General features: G+C 41.0%; 1 protein-coding gene across 4 annotated transcripts in view; it reads right to left on the bottom strand.

Moving 5' to 3' along the window:
• Positions 1-22,590, bottom strand: part of SSBP2 (single stranded DNA binding protein 2) — a 134,923-nt gene that overhangs the window by 38,071 nt on the left and 74,262 nt on the right. For 2 of the 4 annotated variants that reach the window (XM_048292227.1, XM_048292228.1), the window contains exon 5: positions 6,526-6,615. The exons of the other annotated variants lie outside the window; for them this stretch is intronic. In XM_048292227.1, the coding sequence (XP_048148184.1) occupies positions 6,526-6,615 (90 nt within the window). The remainder of the gene's footprint in view (positions 1-6,525; positions 6,616-22,590) is intronic. 4 annotated transcript variants of the gene reach the window in all.

Raw genomic sequence — 22,590 nt, 5'->3', positions numbered from 1 at the left:
CTGCATTTCTAGAATTCAGACATCATCCAGACAGATGACGGAAGCCTGAGAAAGCACTTCCCTCCGTTTGATAAACCTGATTATGATACACGGCTGATTCTTTGGAACAGCTGATTAACTCCTCAAGCTGAGCAGTTTTAATTTGTTCCAACAGTTACGAGCAGTAAAAGCATCACCACAACTGCAGGGTGGAATTATTGAAGCCAACAGATCCTGGATAACTTTATCTTTTAAAAGTTGACTTTGTTCCTGGTATTTAGAGAAAAGGAACTAAAAAGAGAGAAAAGCACAAGCTACTTATAGATCTGTCTAGATGATAATACCCTCTCACACGGTGCAACAAGTCATAATAATTTTAAAAAATGGAATATTTTAAAATGCAGTGTGATACTACTGAGGACAAAAATGCATATATCGCAATTCTGCAAAGAATTAGACCTATAATTTTATGAAATTGAATATTCCCAGACTGCTCTGCTGCAGTGGATGCATTTACAAACAATGAAGATTCCAAAAATACAGTAAAATTCTTCCTACCAACATTAATTACATAAAGTCAGAGGGAAAAAGATCCCCTTTAAAATCTTATTTTCAAAGCTTCTCAAGCCCTACCAAAGCTGCTATCTTTGCTGACAAGCTGCTCGTGCAGCTCTGGTGACGTTTCATTCTTCCATCACAATGTTTTCATAGTCCAGGATGGTTTTGAAGCTTTTGGCACTCCCCTGTATCAAACTCTTTAACTTTTCACTCTCTCACCTGCAATTGCCCCATTTGCTGCACTGGAATTGAGGCTGGGTGTGAACATGTGCCAAATCCAGCTAGTTTTGCACTTCTGTTACAGTTTGTAACTATCTTCGTTTGACAGAAAAGTTAATGCTGCAAAAATGGGGAACACAGGAGGAGGATCAGCACTGGGAGGCGGGTGATGGATCCTGGGATGGATAACGAGGTGTGGCTGCTGGAACGGGGGAGATAAACACTCCTGGGAACCAGGACAGTGTGTGAGCATTAAGGGGAGAGCTGAGAGAGCTCAAATGGCTTCAAAAAGAAACAAACCATTTTTAGACTGGCAGAGATACAGGTGCTGGTTCTGCACAGACCAGGCTGAGCCACAGCACATCCTCTGGCTCCAGCTGTGCCATTCCACAGCTGGAACGGGGAATCCTCATTCCCTGCACAAACAACAACCCCCAGTGGACAATTCACTCCAAAATGGCTTTAAAGGGGTGCTCCCTCCTCATCTTCCTTTCTTCAACTGCTTTAACCAAATGCTGCATTTATTGGATCTGGAATACAAACTCTACTGTTTAACAATGTGTCATGCCACGACTTTACTGTAAATATGGTCAATATTAAGTATGAACTAAAATAGTACATTACAGAGATATTTTACAGCCTTACACTGCTCCTTACAAATCCATTTTCTTTTTATGTGCAAGTGGTTCACCATTTCTACTTTAAAATGCAAGAGATGTATGTTACTAATTTTCAATTTGCTGACTTTGCTTATTCTCCCTTAACTAAGTCCTAAACCTTGATTTATATTTATTTACATATGGTAGATATATATTTGTTATATATTCATATATAACAAAGCGAAATGTTTATATATACATACATGTTTATATATACATACATGTTTATATATACATACATATTTATTGTCCTGCCTAGCATTACTATTTGAAATATATATATATATTTGAAATATATATATTTTTTTTTTTATCCCAAATAGTAATGCTCGGTAGGAAAATAAAGTCCTTTCTGCTCATGTGGCTTACTGTAATGATGCTCTCCTGAAGCATTAGGGCAGCTCTACTGTGGCAAACAAGGCTAAAAATAATTCTTTAGAATAATATGGATTGAGCTAAAACAAGCACAGGCAGCTGCCACTAGATGGCAAGGCAGGCTCACGGTACTTTGCAGGGCTGGGTTAGGGCTGGGGGTTTTTTTTCCCCCTTTACATAAGAGGAATATGTAACATTTGTATTTCAAACATGGTGTCGACACTTCTCTCCCATGCCATTCCAAGTTTATCTGGTGATCTGAAGTTGGTGAACGAAGCCAACCACTTGAAAAACCCTTTAGAAAACACAGAAATAATGTTTAGTGGTTAAGTTGAACTTGAAGAGATTTTAACAAATGTGCTGAAAAAAGTAATGCGTTTAAAAGAAAGGGCGCTTCACTTATGTGTGAAAAGGTACAGACAAGTGCTAGAATTTGACTTTTAACAAAATTACCAAATTAAACAAGTGAACTGTCAATTATAAAACAACTTGCTTCCCCTACAGCTCTCAGCAGGGTCTCCCAGGTGAGTGCCTCTAAATCCAGTCACATTCCTCCCACAGCCAAACCTTTGGTCAGCCATGGAATAGAGGAGCTGAGGACAACTGGGGTTTAATTAAACATACATTTAAGCATTTCTCCTAATTGTAGTGCAAAAGGCAGCAGCCAAGGCAGACTCTGGGTGTCAGTAACTTGGAGAGCCAGTGGAAGGTGCCCCTGCCTATGGCTGGGGGTGGAACAAGAGGGGCTCTATGGTCTCTTCCAAACCCCTCTATGCTGCTCTGTTTTAAACTCTGCATTTAGGAGAACTAAAACTGGAAATTTAACTAAAAGGCAAATAAAATCCTGTGAAATCAATAGTTTACATGCTGTTTAAAAACTTCAAGCACCTCAGTGAACACACGCTCCAAAACTTCCCTCTGCGCTCTGAGGCTCATTTGCTTACTAACACCAACATTGTCCACAAGGATCAAATAAATGGTCTGCAAAAATACAAACGTAACATCTCCAATTGTTTAGCTGCCTTAAAACATCACTGAAGAGAGGGATGGAAATGGACCTCAGTACCTGAAGAGCAGCAGTTGCACCTGCAAGACTGGATGTGGAAACCTGTAAGTCTCTGAATTCTACAACCTGAACCTCTTTGACCACAAGTGGAAGATTAAACTCACTTTAAAAAGAGTTTCTAAGAGCCTTGTGTTAAGTTGTGGCTGCTGAGATTATATATATCCACTAACATGAGACACAATGGTAATTATTTATTATGTCCTTACTCAGTCTTTCAGTTGCTCAGTTACTGTGTCAGGGTCAGACAGGGCTCCAGAACCAGAGACAAAGGGCAGGTCATGCTGATACCCATGACGGGCCATATGAAGAAACTAACATGGATTAAAAATGTCTGCAAATGACACAGAAAACGTCCCAAATGACTTTATTTTATTATCACAGTAGCTAAGTGCCTTCCTCACACCTTAGCTCCATGTCCAGGATTTTCTATATGGGAAAACTGGAAAAGGATGATGTATTTCCAGACTCAGGCTGGGGTTGGTTGGGCATTGCAGATATGTATAAAATCCTGTCACCTCTATGCCATCTAATACGGTTTCATTGCTTCTTTGCCCAAAGCAGCTGCTTGGGTTCTACTATTTGGAGTTAAGGAGTCTTGTATGGCAGAACTATTGTGCCCCACACATTCGAGTGTTGCTGGTCATGAACCAAGAGCACGTTCCGTTTCTGTATCACACAGAGTTATTTCCAGAGTCCCATTGCTGCTCAGACTGAGAGAAGATGAGGACAAAAAGTATGTGCCTGTGAACTTAAAGTTACATTAAAACACAAACACACCAGCGGAGGAAACTGAGGCACATCCTAACTCCACATAAACACAGACTTTTTGAATTTCACTTTTTGACACTGCAAACAAATTCTCTTTAAAAAAACCAAAAAACCACAAACAAACAAAACCCCAAAACCTCATTTATTTGACAACAATAGCTGTGTACAACACCACCACCTTCCCTGCACTGTGCCTTAGGTCTGGACTGTCAGCACTGCAGTGACCCTCATCTCTCACCTGAACTGAAGTATTAAAGTACAACTACAGAGAGAAACAAGACAAATTCAGCCACTGGCTTCAGAAACTCCAGCTCTGTGGACCAGGCATGAAATGCCACAGGTTGCTAATTAGTATCAGTGCTAGTGGTCTACCTGTATGAGAAAACCTCATTTTACAAAGAGAAGAGTTTTACCACACACTGTCTCAAAAGCAATAATTTTCCTGTATTTCTTTACCTCCATGTGCTATACTAGCAGACTGCATTATTTATTAAAATAAAATACATTTCTTTTCTTTTATAAAAAATAAATGCCTCAAAAATCATGTTAGAGGTCAGCAGTGCCAACCAAAAGGGAAGCCTGTTGGTGTTTCTTCACTCCCAGCACATTTTCCCCCCGGTCTGTGACATTGCCCTGCTCTGATAAGAACCCACTGCAGCAGCAATGACCCCACTTTGCTCATGTCCCTGTTAGTGCTCAGTGCCCACCCAAAACAAAAAGTGCAAAACCAAGAGGGAAGAAATTACTTTAAATCATCTATGACCCCTGAGCTCTGCAAGCAGAGCTGGTAGGTACTGGCTGTCAGCAGCTTCAGCTTAGCCCAACACAAACAACTCCTGAAAGCAACAACAGGCACCCTTATCACTCCAGGGTGACCTTCCAGATAAATTCTGGGCTAAAGGAATTAAAATGTTACGAGGCTTTTGTGGACCAAAGTCTCAGTGCACTAAATATAGACACAAGCACCTCTCTCCTGCTCTGCCCATGCTGTCTGACTCTGGAGAACAAACTGTCTGCTGTCATAATCTGGGAGTGAGGGGCAGGTCTCAGCTCCAAACTGCTGAGGGAGAAGACTGAGAATTGCCAGCTCTCAGACCGAGACAGATGAACCTGTTCTCTATGGTCTGTTTTACTGTGGGATCAGAGGAATTGCAGAAGAGGAGGGAGAAACAGCCCGTCCACATAAAGGTCTACCACAACAGCAGTACCCATGGAGGAAGGAGGAGGTTTTCACCACGAGTTTCGCTTTCTTGCCTGTGATTTCACCTGTGTTTCACAGCAGCAGATGATGCCCCTCCATTTTCAAGTTCCACACACACAGGCTCTGTCTGCCAACACATTTTCTTGTCCTCGGGCGAATTGACCTTGGTGAGACTCAGCTCTGATGAAGGTTTCAGAGCCTGGCACCAAGTGCTGCCTGACAACACCCACTGCAGCACCAGGGCTGTCTGCACTCACAGCCTCACACACCTCAAGCTCTCACTGGGACGGAACCCACTGGATTTTGGCTTAGCTCCCCTTGCTGGGATTGCTCCCAGCCACATCAATGCACCCACTACCACACCTGATTTACAAAATTACATGTATTCTTAAGCACACAACTATGGCAAGAATTAATAACCACTTGAAAAATCTTCCTTTTCACTCCCAGGCCTCTCAAAAAGAGCAGGACGATGTTGTGGCTTCAAGTCAGACTCAAGCCAGATACTGGCATACAATGAGATTTTACCCACACCCAATTTTCTATCAGCTTGTCTTTCTTACATCTTCCAAGATCTGGAGTGGCTAGAAGTCTTTTCACGCTTCTAAAAACAAAACTCCCACATCCTCCTTCTGCAAAACCTTTAAAATAGTTACTCTCTCCTCTGTACTTCACACACCTGTCCTATCTGTGCCCCTTCCCCCTCCTAATTGTCATCACAGACAATAACAAAAAAAGTTAATTCCTCTGACATCACAACTGGAGTGGGAGGCTGAAGTAAAAAAAAAAAACCAAACCTGAAATATTGATATATGGATATAATATAAAAATTAAGACAAAAAATTATGTGTAAAAAGTCTACCTAACCAGCTGTTCAAAGCGGTAAAAGCAGAAATAAATTAATTAATGAGTTCTGCCAGCTCCTGAGAATTTTTTGACTGGCAGCAGGCAGATATTTTCCACTTCACTAACAAGTATTTTTTCATTCATCTATTACAAATCAAGCCTCAGTTTGCCAGTGCAGAGGAAAACAACTGAGTTTTGGTGAGGAGGAGATGCAAGCCCAGCCTGGGAGAGTCCAGCCTCGGGTCACAAATACCCTGCTGGGCTTGCACTAAAATGTAATTTCTCCCACCGTCATATCCTGTGCTGCTACTGCCCAAAGTGCTAAATGTGTTCAGCTCCACTTAGGTCAAAGCTCAACAGAAGCAGCACATGGTCTAAATCCCCGACTTCACTTTTTTAGGCACTGGGGCTGAGATCTTCAACGTGCAGGGCAATGCTCAGTGGGACATTCTGCACTGCCCAGGCTGAATTCCCACAGCAGCTCAGAAATCTGGCCCGTGGCTTTGGCACAGAGCTGAACACAACCAACAACGTTCTGACTTCAAAATTTCCATGCAATGTTATGTATATTATCGTAAGAAATTACTTCAATATTATACTCCAGCATTTTCAATCTCTGCTAACAACCTGGCACCATTTCTTGTTCTGTGCTGTACTATTTCATAAATTAAGTACTCGTCAGTCAAGTCCTTTCCTTCCCACCTGTCCACTTCTGTTTAAAAATAAACTCTCAAATAGTGCACCATACAGTGAGACATAGTTCAGAACAGGACCTTTTCTACAGACTTGCAAACAGTATCACAAAGGATTTTCTATCCTAAAATTCCTGTAATTATAATTTTTTTTCTTAATACCTGAAAAAACCCCGGTGGTACTGGACCTACTGGCATGCCATCTCCTGGGGGAATGTTTCCTAGCACTGGGCTGGGAGCTGCTGCAGCACTCTGAAAAGAACAAAGGGAGAATAAACCTTTGTCATTGCATGGTATGCATTAAACCCCCCCAAAAAACCCCAAACCTGACCAAAGTGCAGAAAGTAATTCTCTGGATATGTCATTATTGTTTCATCTGAAGGTAAATTAAAATTGTTCGGCCTTTTGTCTATACAAGTACCATGATTTGCTGAAATAACAAATGTATGTTGAGGGGAAGGGTGCCAGAGACTGCACAGGCCAATTAGACAAATCCTGACTAAATTTTTAAAAATGTTGCATCTCAGTGTCTCTACATGCACCAATGTGAATGTAACTTGCACACTTCTTGTCTTACACATAGGAACAGTCTCACACATGCACACAGGCATAAAGAAAGTAATTTCTGCATTTTATCAGCAATTTCCAAGCACTTTAAAGATAATTTCAGCAGCCTGCAATATTTTTCCAGAACAACAACAAGCTTCAAAACAGGGCTCTGTTATAAACAGTACAAGAAGAGATGCTCATGATTCTGCTGGTAATGCTCAAGATTTTACCAACCCCAAAAATAACTACCATGACAAATTAGAAGAATTCAGGTTACGTTTTTGGAAGGGAAAAGAAAAAAGGGATTTCTAAGGAGTGAATCAGAGGATGAAATTAGTTACCTTTGCAAATCCTTCAGCTGGAATAAGCGAGTAAAGAATATTGCTCCTGGCAATTTACACGCAGGAGATTGTCACAGAAAAGAGAAGCCAAACTGCTTCTGTTGCCATGTGTTGGAACCTCAATTACTTTTAATTTCTAGCACTCTTCCTTCCTGCAATGTGTTTCTGTGGGGCATGAGGCTGAATCACCTATAAATGCTCAAAATCCTGTGTGAAAGTACTGGAGCACACAGAATGGTCCCAGAGCCACTGGCAGGTTACTAATGACCTGCCAATGCCTGCCCTGCAGAACACACAGATATTAAATTATCACTCTATTTATTGGGCACTCACACTCGATACCCTAAAGATGCAGATCTGGAAATTGCATTTCCAGGTGTTTGGCACAATACCTAAGAAAGGAAAGAATAATGCTGGAAAGATCTGAAAACTGGCACAAAGGAGGGCTGACCTTTTTCAACCAAGCAGAAAGGAAATATTCAGTTAATCACCACAGATTCCTTCAATGGCTTAAGCTGTGTTTTAGAATTAAAGTCCTGAACAACTCACAGTAACGTATTTAGCATCCAAGCTGAATGTTCTTTGGAAAAGTCTGGAATGTATCACCGAAATACAAAGTCTGCAAAAAGTGCTGGCTTTCAAAATGAGTGCAAGGCTTTGATTCACTGAAAACCCCTGTAATAAAGGGTATTATCTATGCAAGGATCAGTGCTAGAACACTGCTGAATTGCAGCTGACAGAGAAAGCCAACCAGGTGAGCTGGATGCAGCAAACACTTTGGAATCATAACCACAAATCATGCAGGGAGAGGCCACCACGAAGCAGCCAGAGCAGCCTGGGAAGATGTGGCCAAAAAAGGTGGTGCTCTGCCAGCCACTGCCAGTCATGTCAAATAATTATTTTTGTATCATCTCCATTTCCAAAGGAAAACAGAAAAAAAAAGCTGCTGGTTTGCTGCTGTTTGGGTATGTTAAGGAAATATGAGCTCTTTAAGCATCCATGTCCAATAAACCCATGACAGGCAGTCTGAGTGGAGCACGTTGGATGCAATTCTGCAGGTACAGGTTTTCTGGATGAAGGATGACAACAGCAGCACCACTGATGGAGAAAATCGATGATGTTAAAAGCCTGAGCATCTCCAAAAGCCCCAAGGAGGCTGAGCTGCAGTGGCTGACCAAGGAGGAGCAGCCCATTAAAGGGGCACCAGTACTGATGGGCTTTATTACAGCACCATCCCTCCCTGCATGACCATCCCGTGGGCTGAGCCCCCTCACTGGCCATTGGATGTGCCCCCTGCAAGGTCCCTGGGGTCACAAGGGAGGGAACAGCCCCTCAGGATGCAGAGCTCCCACAGGGATACAGCAGCCTGCTGCTGACAGTTCATGCTCCTTCCCACTTTGAAAAAGACTTTTAAAAAATAAAACAGCAAATGTAGCTTAAAAAGAGCGGGGGAGGGGGAAATAATGACTGTTCCAAAACGGAGGGAGAAAAGGATTAAAGTTATAACTGTTAGCCATTTACTGTCCTATGAAGGCTTTGTAAGAAATATACCGAAAAATAACATTTTCATTATTGTCTCATAGAGGTGGGGTGGTCCCCCTATTTCTGAGTCTCACCTGGCACTGACACCAGAGGAACCCTGCCCTGCTCCCTGGTGAACCACCAGGAGCTGGCAGGGAGGGACTCGATGTGCTGGGTTTAATTTCTAGTGGATGATCAGTGACTGAGGCTGGATGGCCCCCCAGGTCACAGACCCCTGTGCAAACGCCCCGTGCCCCGCTCTCTGCGTCCGAGGGAAGGGGGACACAGAGTCTGCGTGGCCACCGCAGCAGGTCAGTGTTACTGACATCTGCATCCATCATGGCAAGAATTCCGCAGTTACAGCCACTCTCAGGCCTTACAGAAACCTCCATTTCTATCCTTCATTATGCAATGCACTGGGGTGTTACGTTTTCATGTTTGCTTGGGATTTTTCTGTTTTCATGTTTGCTTGGGATTTTCTTCCCTGATGGGCAATGAAGTCCCAAAGCCAGAAATAAAGCATTTTCAGTGTTTTGGGTATATTACATTTTCTAGCCTGTGCTAAATAATGAATCTTTTAAGAACTTCTACCAGGTAGATCAATAAACAAACCTGCAACTGCTGCATGGAAATATTCTTATTTATTCTATCGTGATGAATTATTCATTTTTTTCCACATTCCCATAGCAAACCATGGCCTCCTTTTGCATGCCTTACGAGTTGTTCATCATTTATACTTCCATTAGTTTGACATTTTAAATATTTGCAAATTGCTTTCCCTGCTTTTCATAAAAAGATGAAATCGGAAAATTTAGATGGTATAAAGTCTTTGTACAATACCTTACCTCCTTAAAAATGGAATCTGTATTTGCTTTTGTAGCTAAAAGAATGCATTTATACTAATGAAATGATAATAATTCACAATTATTAATTAAAATTGTGTACTTGAGTGGAAGTTATGGTCATTCCTTCTCTATCCAAGCTATTATTGGCAATACAAAAATAGATTATTACAGTAACTAATAAAACTAGCTTTGGTTTAGAACAGATTTATAATAAAGAAATCACAAAGTAAGTAAAATGCAAAATAAAATCGTTTAGCTATTCCACTAGTACAGTATCTGAAGTATAAAAATCCAGAGATAAACCTGCAATGCTCATTTTTTGAGGCCGTCCCAAGAAGTGACTAATGAGGAAAGCTTACAAATAATTTTATTTGAAACCAAAGAATGCTACAAAGAAATGACTTCACTTTATAAAAATCCTCACTGGCTCTTTCTTTCACCAAGGCATTTAATTTCAGGTATTTTGTTTACAGTAAGACTTCCTTATTTTTATCCAAAGAAAGCAGTTCACCACATGCTACTAAATTTGTCCACTCAATGGAGAGCTCTGTTTTTAGGAAGTCTCACTGATGGCAAATGATAAATCTACTGGATGATGGTGGGGAGGAGCTGGACCCTACACATAAAAGTGTTGGGCACCCAATTCCCTCATCACCCCACCCTCCTCCACATCAGCCCTAAATCTACTCTTATCATTTAAGAATATAATGTTTTCACATATTCCTACAAGCAACCACAACATGCAGTCTCCAGACAAAGATATTCTGCCATGGGTGGTACCAACACGATCAGCTGAACCAGAACCAGAGGACAAACCATCAACATCTCAGGATGTTTTTGTATACACTGGTATTGGGTTAATGAAACAAACTGAGCAGTGAATGTGGAATGTGAAGGACAACGCAGAGAGAACACAACCACATTTGAAATCCTGGTGAGAGCAGCACAGTCAGAAGGAAAAGCAGAAAATGTCAAAACTTAAACAATTCCTGATTCTTTTTTTTTTTTCTCTCCTTCTCTTTTCTTTTCTTTTCTGGGGTCAGAGGATAAATATCCAGTACATTAATTCAGGAAATTACGGGAAGCAAGGAATTTAAATGTAGTTGTTCATTTTTTTTTTTTTTTTTTTTTTTTTTTCTTTTTTTTTTTTTTTCTTTTTTTTTTCTTTTTTTTTTTTTTTTTCTTTTTTTTTTTTTTTTTTTCTTTTTTTTTTTTTTTTTTTCCTGGAAAGACAAACAATGGATGATTGCTATTTCCAGTCATATTTACCACATGTTTAATTTCTGGTCATTGATAGCTTTGAAGTGCCAGACACACTTCAGCCAATATGGTAAAAAATATCAAATTTCCTTTTGTAACACTTCAACGTGTAACTTATCAAGTGTTTCTAAGACATCAGCTGGTTACTGTAACAGACCATCCCTATTTGTACCCATCACAAATTATAGAAGTATTAAAGGAATTATATTGATCAACCACTAGCAACCTTCTAGTTTTCTCCAAGACAGAACATAAAACTACTCATCACTCTGAACAAAAACGTAAGTAAAATTCTAAAAACTCCCAACACTTTAATTAAGTCTCTGTGCCTTTTGCAAAGCCTTTGAACACCTGGCTGTACACAAAGAAGCCAAAGCCCCCAGAATGAGCAGCCTTGGTTTACTCAACACAGACTGGAAGGTCATGACCAAGAAAGGTGGATTCATCACACTGAAAGAGGCAGGTAATTCGAAAGATCTGGATCATGAGACCTAATTAAATCCTGGCGTATCTCCACGGATATATATTTATCTAAACTGCTTAATTTCTGTTGTGTAACAGGAAGGCATTCACTTGACAGCACAAGTCTGAGAAGTGTAACAGTGGAAGGTCATTCCTTGCAACTTCTCAGTTTTCCTCCAATCCCAGCTCCCTATGGTTTTATCTGGACTCTGTCATTTTATTTCTCTTAATTCCATCTTATGGGTAATAAAGAATAATAAAAATAATGATGGCATCAAGGCAGATCAAAAAGAAAACACATTTAATCCTTTTCTTGGAAACACAAAAAGGGTTGCACCAGCAGACATGGTCACCTAGGGAAGGGCAGACCTGCTGATGGTGGTGATGATGATGATGATGATGATGATGATGATGATGATGAAGGTGCCCTCTGGGACTCCACCCATCCTTCTTCCCCAAGAAATAATCCTACCCCCAAACCAACCTCACTTCAGCAAAACTTCTCCACATCTGAAGTGGGATCACAGTTTGTATCCCAGTGCCCAGTCTGGGGGTTTCATCCTGCTTAGCTGAGACAGAGAAATTGTATTACAGTGCTGAAAACTAGCCACTGCGCTGGAATAGAAATTAATTTTGAGGAAAGCTTTGTTGTCAGCGAATAAAAGAACTTCAAATTCCCATTAAAAGAGAGCATTTCCACCCTGTCTCTAAGCTGCTGCTTCTTGGATTATTTAGAATATAGCTTCCAGACAAGATTTTCTCAAAATTATGTTTATAAAGAAAAGTTGTTTAAAAGAAACCGTCATTATTGCTGGAAGTTAATAAAATCGGTATTATCCATAGGTATCAATGGACTGTTCACTTACAAAAACTGCAAAAGTACTTTGTGTTTCAGATATTGAAATAAACCCATGAAATTCTTTTGAATTTCTGCCCATTCTTCTGTTTTGTTGTTTTCTTTCCAAAACAGTACTGTACTGAAAAGCAGAATACCCGGCTTTCCCCAGTTATTGATGAAGATTCACAAACAATACTTCAAATAATGCTTCCAGCCCATTCTCTGTGACGGCAAGGGCACTCGTGTGAGCTGAATTCCAGGGCCTGTGTTAGCCAGGCAGGTGCATCTGCGTGCAGGGCGAGGCAGGACCCTGCGCTCCCGAGCTGCAGCAGCGCTGCCAGCCCCAGCAGGAACCACCGCGCTGCCGACAACAAGAGGCACTTGAGGACACAAAGCGCTGCTGTTGAAGCCTGGAGCCGAGTTGCAGTGATATTTCAACAAAATGACTTCTTTTCCAGAAGTGACACTTACACCCCTCCTCCAGACTCCCTGGAGACTGAGGCAGCTCCGAGCAGTGCAGCTCCGATCGGCGCTCGCTCGGCAGCCACGGAATCCTCCGCACATTCCACGCGCTGCTCTCCTCCTGGTTCCCTCCAGGATTGCCTCTGTCGAGCCAGGGCCACTGCAGACGATGGGTTTAGCCCCCCTGCCTGCCCCAGGAAGATGCTGCTCCTTCCTCACACAGGGAACGGTTCGACCTCCACACGTTCCGTGTCTCCAGCTGGAATTTTAAATTCCAGATATTCCCTGTGCTCAAGACACGACTCGCTGCACAAAGGGGGCTGATCGCTGCTCATCCTTCCCTCCTTCTTCCCCAACACACTCTGCCATTTTTTTCCATGCTCTACAGATAATTCATGGTTGTGCTAATTGGACTAGTATGACAAGACTATCTCGTACCCTGACTTCCCCTAGCAATTAAGTGGTTGGCACAGTGTCTTTTAATCATTTAATTAATCTAATTGTTAAACCCATTTTATTTTCCAAAGATTTTAAGATTGCTAGAGTATCGTATCCCAGTTCTCATGGCACAGCACTCCACACAAGTCAAGTGCTTTCCCATTTTAGGAATATAGTGATTATTAAGATGAAAGTTTTTCTGTATCTCTCTGTCCTTTCCAAGTTGTGAAACAAATGAAAAAATATGCTGCGAGCTGAAAGACTAAAATTTGGCTATGAAATGCAAAGTAGCCTGGTTTGGGGTTATCCTCAGGTCACCAGGGAGTGATTCACCAATGCTGGCAATATATGCACAGCTTCAGAAAGGAAAATACACCAACCCACCCCCCAGTAAATTCCTTCACAATTCAAAATGGATTTTTGTTTCCATATGTAGCTGACTGGAAAAATCATATGTACAAAAAGCTAAATTTTACTTCAGAGGGACCTGAACTGCAGAATTTACTTTATTATGAAAATGCTTTCCTGCTTCTCCAGAGCCTGAAAAATTGTTCATTCGGGTGTTCTTGTCTGGACCTTCAAGTCATGAAATGCCCCTTTAATAATCATTCACTTAAATACCAACCACAGATATATCTCTGCTTTCCAAGTCTGTGCTCCATAAGTTATTACTCTGTCCTAAAATGTGAAAACATGGGACTCCACAACACTGCAATTCTGACAGCACATTTTCATAGAGAAAACTTACTGAAGCATCCATTTGGGGGTTTTATTTGAACATTATCTCCATTATCAGTGGAATTAGTGGTACATAACACATAACACAATACATACTTTAGGGTCTCTAGACTAAATTTCACTGCTTTAAAACCAGTGGTATTTCTTGTATGTGCAGCTGCTTATAAATAAATACTTAATTCCCTAGCAATTATGTGTTCATTTGAAGAAAAATAGGATAAATTTAAAACTCATGGAAAGCTAGCCTCTAAAGTATCTCATTTTTCTCATGTTGCCTGAATATCTATCTTTGGATAAATGTAACTTGTTGAGCAGGGAGTTAACACCTCTAAGTGCTAAACCAGAATTAGGCACTGTGCTTAGAGAGACCACACATTTTCATGCTGGTGATTATTTGCTATAAAGGAGTTATAGGGAGTAGTCAAAGAGCAACAGAAGCCTCACAGCCCACCCCAGGGGGTACCAGAATTCAAAGAATTTCTGTATTTCCTTCCTTCCATCCTTCCTTCCATCCATCCATCCATCCATCCATCCATCCATCCATCCATCCATCCCTCCCTCCTCCACAGACAGCAGAGGCAGAGCAGGGCTCAGTCCTCCAAGGACCTGCTTTTTGGATGTCCTTCTGAAAAAAAAAACCTTAATTCCATTTCTTTGGGAATTTGATCCACGGAAACCAAGCCTGTGAGTGCCCAGCACGCACCCCAGGGCTGGCTGAGGATCGAGGCAAGGAGAAACAGCCCTGCCAGGAAAAACCCTGGCTCCAAATGTGACCAAACTCGCTGGTGCCCAAGTCACACAGCAGAGCAGGTGAACCTGTCTCAGGTGGCTCCTCCTCAGGGAACCAATTATTTTACACCCTGTGGTGTGAAAATCCATAGCAGAGATAATGAAAGCTTGAATCTTTCAGGGTTAACTACCTCCTACAGCTCTTACACACACCCTTAAAACCTTATTCTTCTGATTATTTTATTATTATTTGGGTTTTTTGGTGGTGCCCATATAGACACTGAAGGGATGCTGATCCATGCACAGCTATTCCACCTGGCTGGTCCATGGACTACTGGGTCACCCACATGGAAAACAGCAACACTGACAGTGTATTTTTAAATATATTATGTTATACAAGGAACAAGATTCAAAATTCAGCTGATGCAAGAATGATTGCTGAAACTTCTGCTTCACCATGTAATTCTTCATTGCACTTCATTAAAAAAAAAGAAAGAAAGAAAAAAAAAAAGAAAATCAGCTAAACCCAGGAATATGGTATGAAAAATTGCCTTCATAAACAGTTTTATACATGCACAGATTGCATATAGAAATAGGCTGGGTTTAAATGAGAATTATGTGTATATGTATCTTCACTAAAAATGCACATTTTGTGGTGAAGGAACCATTACAAAGTACAGAAGGTATAAACCCTCTTGTTTATATAAATAAATCAGGTCACATTACACTGATCCAAAACAAAAGCAGCCTGTTTTCCCAAGGTCCCTGACTGAGTCTGTGAGTGCAGACCTGTCAGGGTCACCTTTACCTCAGCACCACGTCCAAGATGGCCTAAAACACCAGAGATTAATGTGAGCACTTAGTGGTTTCTATAATCCATATTTCACTATATATAAAAAACTGGCTTCCTCCTCAGCTAACACAGAGAGGCTTACAGAAGGAAAAGTACAGACAGATCCAGTTCAGCTCTGTTATTTAAAAAAAATTATCTAAAGGAGAGCAGCAGTCACCCATGCGCCACCTGAACACACGCCGGTCCTCAAAGTCTTTGGAATTAAGGGTAAGCTCAGGTTAAAACACAGCAGAATGAGAACTATGTAATGTACAGACTGGAAACAAGAGAAAATGAGAATTGAAGTCAGTTGAAGCATTCTCCCCATCCTAAACTACGACAGAGGCATTTTCCAGGAGGAGGAAAACGCGGCTTTTATTGGGATTGCTTAAAGCAGCAGCCAAGGCACAGAACTCTAAAGCTCCCCCATCCCACCATTTCCTCTTCTTCACTTCCACTTCTAAGCCTTCCAATCCCTCAAAACAACTCCAGGCTTTTCAGTCTCTAGGGACTGCAGCCCATCACACAAAAATAAGCAGTTTTCTGCAGGAAGAGGGTCCCAGGGGAGGGATATTCATGCTTACTACAAAAGCTGACAAAACTTAAGTGTCAGGTAACAGTGGGTAATTGTAGTACTTCATTTAACTGCTTCATCTATCCTAATAGCCTGCACAGAGCATGTCTGATGAAAGGGACTGCAGATTCCTGGGATGGTGAAGTTTGTTTCCTGCAATTACCTTAGAGCTGCTCACCTGTGTGCTTGATGTCCCTTGTGCCTTCAGCTTCACGTGAAATGAACGGAAAACATTTTTTATTTTCCCTGCAAGTACCACTCCATAGAAGGGACTTTCCAGGATCTGTTTTCCAGAAAGCACCCTTTTTTATCATTCCTTGTGATTACCATCTGCATGGATATTTTACTAATCACGATCATACACAACAGAGGCTCTTCTTACTTCCTATGCGCTCAACTTGGTACCTCTTTAAAATGTCTGGTCTATTTCAATTGCTGTCTAATTAAAATGTTACCACTCCAGCCTGAAAATCCAAGAGAAAGGTGCAAAGTTTGTATAGAAGAAGGACAATCAAGGGGTTATTTTTTCCCTTAGTACCTCCAGTTTGGTGCTATTCCTGTATGAACTTATGTTTGCAGCACTCTTCGTGCTACTGTACACACAGCGAAATTCACATTTACCACAACTGCTTCAGATTGGTGAAAGTCTAGCTAGAGCAGACTGCATGAAACAACTTGTAATTTTCAGATGGAAAACCCGCCTAAAACACAGTACAATGTGTGAAGAGGTGACAAATATCCCAGTTTAAATATAAGCAATATGAAGCTTGGACAGAATTTTTTACTTCTCAGTCTATGGTAACACTATCACAAACTGTTATCAGCCACAGCAGTGAACTTGTACAGGTTTTTCAATTATTTTTGAAATCCTTCTTTATGCCCAGGACACTGTGTGCATTTTCAGTATGATAATGACAAAGGCACACTTGATAAAGCACTGTAAGAAAAACCCCAAACAGAATTTTATTACTTTTCTCAGTGTAGTTGTTAAATCCTTCTCATCCTCAACAGCCCTCAACTCTACCAGTGCCCATTCCTGTAGTGTTCCTCAAGCACTCAAGTTTTGAGTGTATTGGTTATTTTGAAGCAGGAAACAAGGTTTTAAAATAAAATAAAAGAGTTTTTCATGCAATACAGTGCCAAGACAAAATTACAGGAGGCAAGGAAAGGCTGCTCCGTGTTTTCCAATTTAAGCTGTGCCACAGTTAGGACAAGAAGAAAAAGATGTGTGGTACCTACAGCGAGGCTTGGGGCAGCCCCAAAACCCCAAACCTGGCTAGGCTCTGACCCAACAGGTCCCACCAACGCCTGGAGCTGGGAAGAGGCTTTTTGGGGTGACCTTTCGGGGTCTCAGGAGGACAGGAGGATGGGGAAGGTAAATGCAAGTGCTCCCATTAGTGCAGTTCTGAGTCACCTCCACCCCCACAATTAAAGAAGAAAGGGCAGAAAGTTCAAAATCCAACTGCAAAGGGCATCTTAAAACTGCTCACGGGTCTCAAAATCCTTGTAACCAGCATTTTACTCCAGAGATGGGAATGCTCCGCACAGGCAACCCTCCCCCATGCACTTTTTAGGCTGTTGCTTTTGGCTGAGGCTGCTGCTACAACAGGAAATAAAAATTATATTACTCAGGAAGGAAGCTAATGAGTTTCCCCTCCCCCCAACGCCATTAGACACTTCCTGAATAAAGGAGAAGCACATTAATATAAAGAACGGCCCTACGTGAGCAACCAGGGGCTGAACAGCTCCGGGATTAAAGCTGAATTCCATCTCTGGAGGGACCAGGAATACCAGGTCAGCTGCCCTGAGGCACCACCTCACTGCCTGTGCCTTGTCCATTCTGCGCTCAAACCACCCAAAATCAGCCACGATTTCATCACTTCCTCTGGGAGAGCATGCCAGGAGATAAAACAGCTCTTGTAAGGAGTGTTTTCCATGTGCTTACTCTGTTCATTTTGCTTTATTGTTCTGAATTTAAGAGGCCGCTTCATAAAGCCCCAAATCTGGGCTTTTATTGTTCAGTTTGTTTTGGGAGTTCTTTAGGCTGAGGGATTTCCCAATCTGGGAAATATCCAGAGCCTGAAAAATAAACAAAATACCCAACACTGAATTCATGGAAGCTTAGTGACTGACCCTGCTGTGTTATTAACATTCAACACTATCTTAAAAAGGCAGCAACTGTTTTAGTGATCAGAATATAAAAATTTTTGTGTTGATATAAAGACTTGTGTCCAAATCATCAAGCTTTCCATGCAGCTCATCTGTATTAGGTACTTTGGACTGTAGCTACTTCAATTCATTCTTCACACTGTTTATTTTTTTTAAATCAAGTTACAGTAAGAAATTTAAGGGGAAACTCTGCAAAAATGTAAGTGAGGACCATCTGAAGTTAAAAAAAAATACAGAGGAGTGAAGATTTGCAGCTGTTTTCAATCTTCACAGGAGCAAACCTTCCCAGCAAAGGAGCACGAGACACACAAAATAAGTGAGTTTAGAGTTATTCAGCATGAGTTGGCTCTTCTGACCACCCCAGCACAACCAACAGTGACAGCTACAGCACTCAGAAAATCCACTTTTTTTGCTTTGGCTTATTCTGTTCTCACTTCCTTTCCTTTTCTGTCCAATAAATATCTTGTTTTCTTGCCTTCTTTAGGCTCCTCCCAGTTCCTCGATCCACCAGTCTTTTTTATCTCTTTTGATTTACTTTAGTTGCTAAGAATTAATGAGATGCTGGAAAAACAAACCACAGTTTTGAGTTTAACTCTTACTGGCACAAATGAATGGGGAGTTAAGTGTCCCTCCTGGTACCCTGTCTCTGCCACTGGCACAGTCCTCATCCAAAAGGATAAAACTCATGAGAACAGAGAGATTTCTTGCCAAAGCTTTTCTGGCTTCTGGATTTTGTAACAGCTTTCATATCTAAACCATGGCTTAGAATTATTTTATATGCCATTCAGAGAGTTTTAATTTCAGACAAGACCTAAAGATGTAGAAAACAAAACAAAAAGTGTAACTGACATAATTTTAACTTTGCACATCCTCTTCCTAGTGTTACAATACACGTGTTGTTGTATTGTAAAGTTATAAAATTTAAATATAGGACCATTTCATTAAAAATAGAACCATTTCATAATCACACTGAGACATTTCAGAGTGTGTCTCACACTGGATCTTCCGCTTTCCATCAGGAGCTGAGACACTTGGATTTTTCTCTTCCGAGGAAACCGAGATGTGACAAGAAGCCACGGTGACACGGCGTGTGTGGAGCCTCAGGATTTAACGACAGGATCCTGCTTTTAAAGAGAAACCACACAAGTGCCCACACCATGTTTAGGAGCAACAGAAATGTGTGATTTAAACCCTGTGGATTAAATTCCTTTGCTCCTCACTGCGGACAAACACAGCGTTAGCGACACTCACATACAACACCTAAAAGGCAAAAAAAAAAGGGAGAAAAAAAAGAAAATAAAAGAACCCAAAATATTACTTTCCAATTTGTTTACCCATTTAAGAAGCACAGCTATTATTTCCAGCCAAATCTAGCAGCCTTTGGCCATGATTCTGAACATACCTACGCAGTGTTGTGAACAACAAAACAAGTTTAAATTATTGAAGAGGAATCCTCCAGGAAGCAGGAGGATAAGCTGGACAGAGGCCAGCACCACCAGCCAGGTTTTGTCACGGGGACCTAAGCTGGAGCCCTGCACACGACAACTCTTGGACAAAAACAATATATGACTCTCAGGAAAATAAAAAGTACACACAAAAGTGCACAAAACCTTCCATGTCTCTTCCTCCCCGAAATGAAATGTTAGTGAAGGGTTAAATTTCAGCTCATGTTAATGCCACAGAAAAAAGGATAACTCTGCGAGGAATTAACACTAAATGAACAAAATTCCCCCCAAAAATAAAGGATTGTGATTTTTTTTAATGATTGCCACATTCAAAACATTACGTACTCTAAATTTGTGCACAAATTTATCTGTTTGAGCATGTTTTTTCACACTCCTCACAAAGCCTGTACTAATCACCTGCCAAACATGCAACAGTTCCCAGCTTCTCCCGGCACAGCCCCTCTGCATCTGTGGCTCCTGATACCAGCACATTGTCCCAATACCAAGCCAAACTGTAAGCTCACAGAACGTTTACCCACAGTTTTTCTTATCAGTTGCAGCTACGCAAGAACAAAATCTAACCTTCACACAACCCCCCAAATCGTTACCCTACTACTCAACACCCACCTTTTCCTCCATTTAGAAGGCAGCGAACACTACATTAAGAAATGAAGGCACTAAAACATTCAATTTCTCTGTTTGGGTTTGATTTGTTTGGGGTTTTTTTTCAGATAAAACAACTAAAGATCACCCCAAGATAAAAAAGGGTTTTTAAGTACACAGGAATTTCAAACTCAGGCATTCCCCTGGGCACAGCCCTGTATCTGGCCTGCAGGTGATGCTCTCAGCCTGCCAGCCCCAGCCCAAAACACAAATTCTGCATACTTAGATACAGATAAACTATGAGTATTCTAAAAGGTGAGGACAAAGACAACAAGAAAACTTTATTCTAGGGTTTTTTCCCCACCTTGGAAAGAAAGGACTTTCAAATAATGAAGCAATAATTACTCTCGCACCCTTATATTATCATTCACTTCACACGCCCTGTCGTGCTTTTTGTTCAGAAAATTGCTCCAGTAGGCTAAAAAGAAAAAAAAATTCAGAACTGCTTCAAATCCATTTGTAATTCAGTTAGGTTTTTCATTTTTGGCTGATCATACTGACACTGTCATTAAATATACATATGAAGAGCAAGTTTCCTTTCACCTGGAGATCCCCAAAGTGCGGGGCACAGAAATCTGTTTATCTTGATGCTATTCAACATCTTTGAAATTAAGATACGAATATTCAAAGAATGCCTCCCACACCAAACCTAAAGATAGCAATTTCTCATTCCCATTGTATATTCTGAACTCCAGAGCTGGCAGTTTCGGAGTTCGGCATTTCTGAGTGCACCATTTTTGCTTCAGAAGAGGGAAAACACTGAACAATGATTTCATCAGAGCTCAGAAAATATTTTAACCCTTATTTAAAATGAGGTTCATTTTGTCCTCACTCTTCTCCTCAGGGGGAGACCCACCTGTTCTGCACCAGTGTGACTGCTTTATAAGGCATAAGCACAGCATCTATGTAGCACTAAATCACTGTTTCAGAGCCACATGATACAGCAAAAACCTTCTGAACTGAATTTCCAGAAGTAAGACATCTCAGTTCTGAAAAACTGAGTCAAGTTGGGCTTCACTGCTGCAGTTAAGACTTAAATAATACCACTGAAACAGAAATCCTAATATTTACAGCTAATACAGGCATTGCACAGGGTTGTTTTGAAGCTAAATCCAACACTTCGAGGCACTGGTACTTAATATTAATGACTTTTTCAGCTTTATAGCAATGGCTATCCAAAATTTGAATAATTAAACAAATGGAGGGGGGGGGGGGGGGGGGACTATCATCAAAGCAAAGCCAAAGCCTTTCTTGATACATATTTTCAAAAACAGCAAATGAAGCTTCCCTGAAAAGTCACCTTGTTATTTAATGGTTCCTAACAGCTACAACCTTGCACATTCCTTATATATTTAAATAAATAACAGTTTCTTTGGTGTAGTAATAACAATGAGGAGTATCTTAACAGGAATCAGCAGTCTGTACTTGGAGGGGGGGTGGGGAAATCCAGACCAAGCAGGATATAACTTCTCTGGGGACTGAGGAGACTTTGTGTGTAAACTGTCAACTCCTTCCTCTTCCCTCAGCAGCAGGAAAGGAAACATTAAGGGTGGGACATCACTTGCTTCTCTTATAAACAAATGCCAGGGATCACAGATACCACAGAAAAAATACCTGTATCATGAACAGAAGTGATTCATTTTATTCAGCAGGGAGAAAAACAAAAGCCCTGTAATTACAGTATTGCTAGCTAACACCAGAGGAGAGAGGTGGAGTAAATATAAAATAAGTACAGCTGGACTCTTTTTACTGCCTGGTAGCAAAGAGGGAAATAAACCCCTAGGATAAAGCTCTTTTTAAGAGATGGATCAAGTTGAATAGTTAAAACCTTCCCAGAATTTAAGGGAAGAGAGTGCACTTACAGCCGTCTACAGTGCTTACATCTGTCCCAGCTAAATCTCACCTAATGAGATTAAAGCCAATTTCATTCACAATTAAGTTATGTTGGAAGAAGAACTTCTTACTCCAAAATTATTTTCTTTATGACTTACAAGCAGGTACTGAGGTCAGACAAAACTGAGAGCAGAGAACATCCGATCCTTTTTACTGCAGTGAGTGACTGAAATTAAGAGTTTTGAGGGATGACTTTAGAAAGGTCTGAAGAACAACTCGACATTGACTTAAGGGAAATTCTCACTTTGTCTTTTGGTGCAGCCTTTTCCTTTATTTTTCACAAATGTTAATCAGCCTGTGACAGACCCCCACAGGCCCCCAGCAGCAGCAGCTCCTGCCTGGGGTGGTTTCATACCCATTTCAGAGACTCCCTCTCACAACAAGGTCTCGAGAAAACCTTTAAAGAATGCATTTGTTTCAAACATTTGCTTGAAGACTGTGTTGGTGGGAGGAATAAAAGGACTGTGG

The sequence above is a fragment of the Corvus hawaiiensis genome, chromosome Z (assembly GCF_020740725.1).
Source record: "Corvus hawaiiensis isolate bCorHaw1 chromosome Z, bCorHaw1.pri.cur, whole genome shotgun sequence".
Taxonomy (NCBI): domain Eukaryota; kingdom Metazoa; phylum Chordata; class Aves; order Passeriformes; family Corvidae; genus Corvus; species Corvus hawaiiensis.
Note: the sequence above shows the minus strand (reverse complement) of the source record. Positions and strands in the feature narration are given on the sequence as shown.